Raw genomic sequence first — 10,178 nt, 5'->3', positions numbered from 1 at the left:
CGCCGCAACAAGGGTGAATAAAGGTCCGTGACGGGTGCACCGCTGTTTAGAAAGGCACCTATCCGCATTTGTGACTTCACTTTGCTCTGACTGCTGTATGGAGTGAGAAGTTTCATGTGGGAACTGAAAATCACTTTTTCAAACAATTCTACGCAGCCCTCACTTTCAAGTAACAGTAGCAGACGGGAGCTGTGTGCCTGTGCCACATCCCAGCTCCTGCATCTGCAGCTCAGCTCTCGTTCCCCCGCAGCAGCACAGCTCCTGACTGCCCCAGTTACTGCTCCCCACGGCTCACAGGAGCAATGAATCCAACTGAGCTCAATCCCACGGCATCCACGAGTGGCATTTCAGGAACATGAGCACATGTGCAGTTGCAACCACTGCAAAGTTATCTGACAACATTAGAGTCAGAGAGTTAACATGGGTTTACATTTTAATGAGAAACAAAGATCAGTTCATACATAAACATTTAAGAAAAAACAAGTCCACAAGAAGGGCAGCCACTGCATATTTAAGAACCTCATGCTGCAGAACAGCCTGCTGCTATCTGTGAGCAACCTGCTGCTCTGCACACTGAGCAGCACTGTGCCTGCCTGCAGCCTGGGGAACAATTCACCTATCTGCTAAAAATAATGCTGCTTTGAGTTACGCAGAGACACACAGCTGTGTATCTGAGGTATGGGGGAAGAGAGCATATAGGCCAAGATCCTCTCTCTCTGTGCAGCTGGCCTGCTGAAAAGCACAGCTCTGCTTGGGGGAGCCAGGCCTGCAGCTGGGGCAGCTTCTGTGCCTCAGGGGGCACTGGCAGCCTCAAGGCCAATCCCTGGGACAAGGGAAAGGTGGGGCTCAGAGCACCCACCTTGTGGGAATGCTCCTGGTATACCAGTATGGGAGCTGAGGGTGTGGGCACAGAGGTGCAGGGCAGAAAGGGGTCCCAAAACCAAGATGCAGTCTGTATGGCTGACGAAGTTCCATCATCAAGAGATAAACCAAGCAGGAATGTGGTAATGAAGGACAAATTAAGGTATTCAAGGCATGTTCTGTGTAAAAACTTGTTAGCTTCAGAGTTGCTACAATGAGGGTTTATGAACACACAGAGACAGAGGCTAACACAGAAATGCTTAGGTCATCTTTCTGCCAGCACTCAGAAGGCGACTGTGGAAGCTCTCACACGAACACCCCCTACAATGTGTGATTTGAGAGTAAATTCAGCATGTGAGAGAGCAGATTTCCACCAAAACCAAATAATTCAAGCAAACCTGGTGCTCCTTTGCCACTGATTTTAGAGTCTGGATTAAGTTAATCCTTGGCATAACTTTCTTTCTAACACAGAGGAAGTTGAGCTGCATGCACTTCCTCCAGACGGATGCCCCACTCTTCTGTTACTGTGGAATGTGCTGAAATAGTCCGAAGCAAACTTCTCTGAGCCCCATCTGTGCCAGGCCGCTGGGGTCCCTGCTCAGCAACGCACGACACTCGGAGCAGAGCCCTCACAAAGCGGTACATTCCCACACTGTTTGCTCTCTGGAATCTGACCTACCAGCACAGAAAATGTTCTACGGTACGGCTGAGTTTGTTCCAGAACTTCAATGCAGACGTTAACTCTGGGCACACTTTACAGTGGCTGCTCCTCCTAAGCTCGGTGCTTTGCTATCTACAGGGCTCGGGACGCGCAGCCCTTTTAGTGGAGGCTTTCCTCCCGTAACATCTCGCTTCTCTCCACGGAGAGCCGCTGCAGGTCCTTCTTGACGTCGGGGCGATCCTCCAGCTCCTCGTACAGCGAGCGCACGATGTCCAGCTTGCGGTAATCCCCCGGCCGGACCAGGCTGCGCACCACCTGCAGGCACCGCTCCTTCAGCGTGAACACTGCGGGGAAACAGAGCGAGCGGGCAGCCTGGGCAGCGCACTGGAGGGGCGCTGCCGGGACGGGGGACAAACGAGCCCGGCAGCGTGACTCAGAACGCGCGAGGCCGCTCCGAAAGTACCGCGTCCCAGCCATCTCCGCGTTAACTACCGCGGACAGAAGGATCGCGGTAACGCCGGTGCACGGAGCGCTTCTCAGCTACAAAACGTTACTTTCGGACGCGGCCACCAGCGTCAGCCGCGCATTTTCTCCGGCGGGGAACGGGAGCCCGCGCGCCGCGCCCCCCAGCCCCGCAGCGCCCCGCACCTGGCAGCGTGATGTCGGCCTTGCTGACGTCAGGCGCGGCCACGAACAGCTCCTGCCGGTTGACGAGCAGCCCGTCGTGCGTGCCCGCGTCGCGGAACAGCCACAGGTGCCCTGCGGGGAGCGGCGCTCAGCCCCGCGGCGCATCGCGGCCGTCACCGCGCCCCGCCCGCCCCGCGGCTCCTCACCGCGGTAGCTGTGCATGATCCGCCCGGTGCGCGGCCGCAGCACGGGGTAGTAGCGCGGGCGGCCCTCGAAGTCCACCCAGATGGGGAGCACGGCGCGCGGGCTGCGGTTGTTGAAGACGACCTCGGAGAGCTCGCGCGTGTTGGCGGAGCGCAGGCACGGCGCGGCGGGAGCCGGCGGCGCCATCCGGGCTGCGGGGCCCCGCGGCGGCAACGCGCCTGCGCGGAAGCGACCGGAGACGGGCGGGGCGCCGCGCACGCGCAGCGCGACACGCGAGGTGGGGACGGGACGCGGCGCCGCCGTGACGCAAAGACAGGAGGCGGCGACGCCGCGACAGAACGCGAAGCGCAGCGCGCAGCCAGCAGGGCGGGATGGTGGCCGGACTGCGTGCCTCTGCAGAACTAAGAAACCTTTAATGCTCCTTAACCCGCCTCTGAGCACGTTAGCTTGAATACACTTTAATGAAACGACAAGCTGGCAGTTAGCGCTTCAGCTCCCGATGAGCAGAGGAATCAGCCTGAGAAATGGCGGTATATTGGAGAAGAAAACTGATTTTCGACTTCCATTAACTGAACGAACCATATTCTTTAAGTAGGCAGCACTCCTACAGCAGCTGCAGTCAGCTCATAAATCCAGACTGCCACCCTCAGTGCCAACACAGACACCGAAACGCGAACTTGCAGGCAGAGCTGCTGGAAGCGTCTCTGCTCTCGAACAGAAACCACAACTGCTCTGCTAAGGCAGCGCGGGGCATCGCCCTCAGCGCCAGCAGGACCCGAACACGGCAGTGAGGCACTAACAGCCCCGTGGGACACAGCACTGAGCCGAGGTACCGGTCAAGAAATCAAACAGCTGCACCAGCACACTGCTCAGCATTTTCTCACCGGAGTATCAAACACCTTAATTTACATTTGGGCAACAGCACAGACTTTAAACTTTCAATTTGGAAAAGTCCTACAGCAAAGAGGTACTACCTCCAAACCCTTGAAAGTGACTAAGACTGGCATTTTAAGATACGATTTCTACAGTTCAGGGGAAAAATTAGCAGCTAATTGGCTCCAAAAATGCTTCAACATGTCTTCTACTATAAGCAGAGGAAACAAGCATTTAACTGAGAAATACAACAGACGTAGTAGAAAAGACTCAGGCAAAGGAGAGCATTACTAACACCACTACTGACTTTCAGTTTGAGTGGCAGGGTGAAAGAGATCATTTAAGTCAGGTTCAGAACACACAGTACAACGGGGAGCTCTCAGGTTGGTCCCTGGTTCATTGCTCACATTAAGCAGTTCTCACATTTATTGCCTTCTGCTTAGGAACAGAGACATACACTCTCAGCTGTCTCCTTTACCAATCTGCTCATCTGGAAGTTCTGGAGGTGTCTGCTGTCTTCTTCCACGCAGGCTATTACCAGAATGACCTTTTTTCTTCCACTCTTTCCCAGGTGCGTTTCAGAAGATACACTGCAGCATGAAGTCCTCCTACATTCACCCACACTGTGTGATTTTTGCGCCAGATGTGTCCCAGTCTTGACAAAGCCTACGATAGAAAAAAAAAACAAAAACACAAAAAACAGCCCCAAGAGTGGTGGTGGCTTCTTCAGGATAAGGATGTAAGGATAGATTTGCTTTAGATGTTATTCCTGACTATCCCAAATCACACCTGAGTAAGGTCTAAAACCACATTAAAATGCTGCTATTTATCTCTTCAGAAAAAGATCACCTTCCATAGTGAAGTCAGCTCAAAGTTTTTTTCCTCGGTAGATTTTTCCTTTGCAAATAGGTTTGTTTTACTTCTAAGGTTTCGCTCAGAACATACCTTGGCAAAGCATTTCTTGTCCTGAGTAAGCAGCACAGCTCTACCTGTGCCCGGTGTGCAGATCCGCCCCATCTCCATGAGGCAGGCTGGATAGAGATCCCAGTTCTTCTTCTTTGACCCTATCCTGTAACACAGATCAAAATCTCCTTTGTGACTGTTGAAAAATACATTCACACATAAACCTTCAGCCTTCGTTCTTAATGCAAAGTACTTAAACACTTCTCAGTTAGGCCCAGTTAAGTTACAAGAGAACCCTAAACCTGGACACACGAGCACATGAGGCAGCGATGGTCACACACAGGAACTTGAACTCGTGGCCCCTCACCTTTTTCCAAAAGGCATGTCTGTCACAATGACATCCACAGAGCCGGTCCGCAAAGGGAGATTGCAAATATCCCACTGAACGATGTCTAAGGGTACTCCCAGGGAAGCACTGCTACAAAAGCAAAGACACCTCAGAGATGGTCTACTGAAAATATTTTTACATTGAAGAACTCCGTAATAGTAACAAAGTAATAGGGAAAAGGCCAAGAAAATCTATGCAAGACAGATTTATTCCTATAAAGGGCTATGGGAAAATAAAATCACTTGTACTGTTCTTACCTTTCCTTATTTTCATTTTTCTTTAGCAAAGAGCAGATGTTGCTTGCTGCTCTCTTTACAGCTTGTGGGTTGTTATCACCAGCAATGTGATAGCAACCAGGCCATTCCATAGCTCCCTGGGGGGAAATATTGATAAATATTAACATGAACATTGCTTGCTTTTTGAAACAAACCCACCAAAAAACCCCACCAGAATACGACAAAGCGATTTGAAGTAGATGTCAGTGATTTTAAAACTCTGTAACAGATGTGTCACAGGTCTTAGGCAACTTAAAAGCTCAAAGTTCTTTTAGATTTTGCTTCTTCTTGTTATAGCTTTGGGAAGGAAACTAAAGGCATTTAGTACAAGTGTCCTCGTAGCTGTTGAGAAGTTGGCGAGATGCTTCTGTTGTTGGCCGTTCAGTTACTGCCATTAAAACTTACATGCTATTCAGTTGCAGATACTGTCTTGAGTTTTACTACGTTAAAAAGAAAGGAAGAATCACCTCTATGGGGATTGCACCTGTACCACACATTGGATCAATGATGATATCCGTCGGCTGGGGATCGCAGAGCCTGAGGAGCAGAAAAAAAGGTACTTTGAGAAAAGCCTTAAGAACATGAATGTCTTGTACTGATGGAAAACTAAACTGTTTCAATCACAGCAATTGAGCCCTTCAATATAACACGTGAACATTAATTGCGTTTAATAACTAGTCCTTATACATGCCAGTCCAGTGAAATTCTTTCAAGAATGTTGTCATCTAGTATTTGGAAAACTGGCTAATGGTTTGCAGCAAGTGTTTATTTTTCTAAGCTGGAAAACATCCAGCGTTGCTATGTCTTTATTCTCTTTTAACAAAGAATCAACAATTTAACAAGAATCAACAAAAATGGCTTCTAAGGAAGCAGTAGAGGGAATAAGACAACTAATTTGTGAAGCAGAATGACTTATTAACTAAGAATCATATAAAACCATGCATTTGCACTGACCTAAGCATGCCATAAGCAAGAGTTGAGCGAAGAGTTGTGGGTCCAAAATGTGTAATATTTCTTCTGTGAAGACTCTCCTCAGTTAATGCAATGCCCACAACTACTTCATTATTGTGAATATTCAGGAGAACCTAAAGAAAAACTGGGACTAAATTTCAGAAGTAACACAAGTTTCCCACAGTACATCTGGTAAATGTTTAAACCAGCAGCTGTGATTTATACAAAATCAGGAAATACATATATAAGAGCACTATCCACTGTCTTTAGTGAGGACAAAGGACATGTCAGGACAGTGTGGCTTTTTTCACTTGCACAAAAAGCACTCTGTGATGATGTTTAAAGAGCTTTGCTTTCTATTTGCTGGGGAGAAGTAGGGATAAGTCCTGCAAGTCACAGCACAGCATTTGCAAAGCAAACAGAATTTGCTATAGAAACTCCACGCCTGGTCCCCTATGCAGTGTGAATCTGGAAGGTGAAGATACCATTACAAGAAAGGGGGTCAGCCCTTAAAAAAGTTTGCAAGAAAATCATTTCACTTTATTGCCTCTCAAAAGAGAAATTTTAATGGACCGTATCTGCTGGACTTCCTTTCCAAATTTCTGCTTTCCCTATGAAAAGAGAAAAATCAGTGGACAACTAACATAACCCTTTTTGTTCCCTGTAACCATGTGAGCAAATAACATAGGTGGAGGTAAAACTTAGTATAAAACCTTGTGGTGTAGCTGAGAGAGGAGATAACTTTTGAGCACGACTCAGCTGCCCTGGGCTTAGTGATGTTAATCACTTATCTTGAGTGAGAGCGTGCAGAAAAAAGGGGAGCATGAAAATGAGGAGAGGTGCCCTCACCAGGTCACAAAAGAGGTTAGGGACAAGCAAGCACAAGTGGGGTGTGAGGATATCCGTAACATGCCAATGAAATTAATGCTTCTGAGGAAGTCATGATTTCAGCATTACTGACTTCCAGCTTCTGGACAATCTTTTAAAGGTTATTTTGGAGCAATTTGAGAATCAAAACTAAGAATTAATTTTTGAAACAGAATTATTTGCAAGGCACAAGGCAATACCTCTACATCAAAGTTAGTCATGTCAGCCTTCCACTGGAAGTGCTCCTGCACAGCTCCTCCGAAGTCTCTCGCAGCCTCATTTGATGTAAAACTGTGCTTGTCTCCGGCTCTATTGCAAGTAACGCGAAACTTTAACACCTTTGCGTCTCCTTCATCTTTCCTCTCATCTCCAGCCTTGGTCTCAGCTCCAGAACTGGCACGCAGTTCGTTTTTAGTCTCTGACTGTTCGTTATCATCCTCCTCATTCTGCGAGGCCTCTCCTTGCATCTCCTCTGCACTCTGGCCAACAGCCGGCTCTGCCCCCGCCGTGTTTGGGGCGCAGTCCTCCTGCCCACCCACAGCTCTGTCATCCTGTTCCTCCTCTCCGCCATCACGCAGCTTTTCTTTGCTTGCAGTTCTCTGCAGATTCTGTTTTTTGCGTTTTGTCTTTTTCTTTTTTAAGCTGTTGTTCAGCTCCCAAATTCTCAAAGGATCAGTCCAAGGCAGTTTTTTAACCAGACCTTCCAAATCTTTTAAAGCATCTTCCTTTAAAAGACAAAAGAAATTGTACTTCAAAGTCATTGCCTTTCTTGAAAAACTACCCTTTTTCTAAATCTCTTACATCAATCGATACACACAACTCACTGCACATCTAATCACGGCTTGCACACTTTTTGTGTGCAATTGTTGCCACGTCTGGGTGGTATTTTACACCACAGGATCCAGAACAAATAATCACTTATCATGGCTACCACTACATTAAAAGACCAAGAGATATTTATTGTCCTCCATCCAAGGGTGACCTCCAAGCACACAGCTGCTCTCATTCTCGGTTTCCCACGCAGCAAACACAACAGAAGGGATTGGGGCAGACAACAAAACCACACTCCAGTTTTAAAACCCCATATAGAACAGGGACAGCACTACAGACGTTTTAAAAATCCTTGCTCGTGAAACACTCAGAGCGCTGCAATTAAAATGACACTCCAAACCCCATAACTGACTGACAGCAAAACTCACCTTGGTTTCTTTAAACTGATAATCTTTGAACTCCTGAACGACAACAAACAAATTATCCACGGACCTCAGCCGATGGACCTGCAGTGAGGGAGAGCAGCGGCGCTCCGTTACCATCGGTTACAAAGCGTCGCCACCTTACATCTACACGCGACCCGGCGCCGTGCCGCGGAGGTCACCGGTTTACGCGCGAAAGCAATAAGGAAAGCCGGCCCGGGTCTGTCTGACTTCAGCCGCCTTCGTCAAAGCACGGCAAACCCGGACAAACCGGCCGAGACAGGACGGGCGCTGCCCTGCGGCTGGCGGCAAACCGAGAGCGCTCCGCTGCGGACGGGGCTCCGCGGGGCCGACACACCGCCGGTGGCCGCAGCCGGCCGGAACGGCGCCGGGGTGCCGAGGGGGGCCGGGGGTCGGCGCACGCACCTCGGGCAGGCAGCGAGCCGGCACCTCGAAGTAGATTTTCCCGCGGTCCCTGCTGATCCGGGACGCGGAGCCGAGCTTCTCCTGCACCTCGGCGGCCGCCGTCGCCTCGAACCCGGTGGGCACGGTGGCGCCGATAACGGCCGCGCCATCCCCGGCCGCCTCCGGCCCGGCCGCCTCCGCCTCCGCCTCCGCCATGCCCAAACGCCGGCGCGTGCCGCTCCCCGCCCAGCTTCCGCTTCCGGGCCGGAGCCGCGCATCAGCGCCCTCTGCCGTCCGGCGGTCCGGCCGCGCTCGGCGCTCCGTGTCTCGCGGCGGGCGGGAGGGCGGCGCGCTGCTGCCGTGCGCGGAGCGGAGCGGAGCGGGCGGCGCTCGGGCGGCTCCAGCGCGGGTGCGGCCGTTTTTCACTCCTTAAGGGAAGACCTCCCTGCAGTAATGACGGACAGCCGGCGCTTCTGGGATGTCTTTGCCCAAAGACCTCCCGGGCTTTACCTCCGAGCAGCGGCGCGTGCCGGGGGCACGCGGTGACCTCGGGGCTCACCTGGCCTTCGGGGCCGAGTGTCTGACGGGGCGCGGCTGGACGGGCCTCGCTGGGGCCTCTGCAAGGAGAGCCTCGATGGAAAAGACGAGCGTCCTCAGTGCTGGATGAAGTGCACCTGACTGCCCCGGGAAGGGATCTCGTGCCGGGTACTTTGTGTCAGACTGTATACATCAAACCTCAGGGCCAACTCGGGGTTACCTGAAATATCCTTGAATGGAGGGAAACATTTCAGCCATTGTGGAAATGACTCTTCGGCAGAGAGGCTGAAAGAAACCGTAGTGACAATGTAAATTCAGTAGTGGGAAAGGAAAACATAAACAGATGAGAAGTACTGACTTGAGTTAGAATCAGGGCTCTCAAAAGTCAGCGCTGTTGTCTTTCTGAAATGACCAGATAATGACAGCAGACGTGTTTGTGTATGGGAAAAGCATGTTAATAGCAGCATGTTAATAGCAGCATGTTAATAGCAGCATGTTAGTAGCAGCTGCTGCCACCATGCCGTGTAGATCCTACCTGCATTCAGTGCAGATCTGCTGAGCGTGGTTTATTTCCTCCAACTCAATGCTGCGTTCAGACAAGTCCCAAACATGGAATGTCTCCCAGCTGGCTCTGTCCTTGTACTCGTGTGTCACAGGATTATCTCTTGCCTGTGGTGACCAAACATACCCAAATTCATGAACAGCAGAAACACAATTTCACGTATTTTCTGATGGATATGAAGAAAATCACCCATCCACGTAAGAATGACAACATTCCTATATTCTGCTTATCTAGTCGTAACTTATTTTAAGATATGATGTACGCATTAGTAGAGTGACTTAATTTTTTTAATAACCTCTTTGGGTCCCCCGTACAGCTTTTGATGCTCATCTTAAGGTAGTCCTGGGTTCACTGTACTGATCACAACCAGCAGAAACTTCAGAAATAGTCTGCCTTGTTTACATCTCCTCCTGCATTCACAAAGCGTTCTCCCTCTGCCGAGCTCTTAGATCTCCGTATCACAGATCAAATCAGCTCACCGTCAGTGAAAACCAATGCACTGCAGACCACCAGTGAAGCCCTCTGTATGGAACCTGCATGTGGGCAGGAAATCACTGCATTGTTTGCATGACTGTTAAGACAAACGCCAATGAAATGAATATTCATATACTGCTAAATGTTACTTAAAGTGGATTCCCGGGGTATTCAAGAGCTGTACAGATTTTTAGAGACTTGTTTCATTCAGCAGTTAGAATGCAAAAAGAAAGGGTGGCTCAAGAGCTGTAGTCACAAGCTTCTCCCAGTGGCTGTTAGCACACATCCCACGCAGAACGTCAGTGGTTGCTCTGTTGTGTGTGCTGCCAATCACCTCTAGAAACAAGCTGGCTGAGAGGCACTGCTCTGTCACTGTTTGCTGCTCCCATTCCTTCTG

The 10,178-nt window shown here is 50.0% G+C and overlaps 2 protein-coding genes across 3 annotated transcripts; both read right to left on the bottom strand.

The window, feature by feature from the left end:
- Nucleotides 1-415: 415 nt before the first annotated feature.
- VHL (von Hippel-Lindau tumor suppressor) lies at nucleotides 416-2,611 on the bottom strand. The gene is made up of 3 exons (XM_085236037.1): nucleotides 2,356-2,611; nucleotides 2,171-2,281; nucleotides 416-1,866 (listed from the first exon to the last, which is right to left on the bottom strand). The coding sequence occupies exons 1-3, from the start codon at nucleotides 2,537-2,539 to the stop codon at nucleotides 1,682-1,684; spliced, it is 480 nt and encodes a 159-aa protein (XP_085092163.1). The 5' UTR covers nucleotides 2,540-2,611; the 3' UTR covers nucleotides 416-1,681.
- A 605-nt stretch (nucleotides 2,612-3,216) lies between these two features.
- Nucleotides 3,217-8,475, bottom strand: THUMPD3 (THUMP domain 3 tRNA guanosine methyltransferase). 2 transcript variants are annotated; one of them, XM_085236032.1, is made up of 9 exons: nucleotides 8,230-8,475; nucleotides 7,810-7,887; nucleotides 6,811-7,335; nucleotides 5,747-5,877; nucleotides 5,260-5,329; nucleotides 4,775-4,890; nucleotides 4,497-4,604; nucleotides 4,172-4,295; nucleotides 3,217-3,892 (listed from the first exon to the last, which is right to left on the bottom strand). In XM_085236032.1, the coding sequence occupies exons 1-9, from the start codon at nucleotides 8,422-8,424 to the stop codon at nucleotides 3,761-3,763; spliced, it is 1,479 nt and encodes a 492-aa protein (XP_085092158.1). In that variant the 5' UTR covers nucleotides 8,425-8,475; the 3' UTR covers nucleotides 3,217-3,760. The 2 variants fall into 2 exon arrangements, with proteins under 2 accessions (XP_085092158.1, XP_019475528.3); XM_019619983.3 differs by having other exon boundaries at nucleotides 3,622-3,892; nucleotides 4,497-4,607.
- Between the last annotated feature and the right edge of the window lie 1,703 nt (nucleotides 8,476-10,178).

This window comes from Meleagris gallopavo, chromosome 14 (assembly GCF_905368555.1).
Source record: "Meleagris gallopavo chromosome 14, MGAL_WU_HG_1.1, whole genome shotgun sequence".
In the NCBI taxonomy this organism is placed as follows: Eukaryota; Metazoa; Chordata; class Aves; order Galliformes; family Phasianidae; genus Meleagris; species Meleagris gallopavo.
This window is presented reverse-complemented; position numbering and strand designations above follow the sequence as displayed.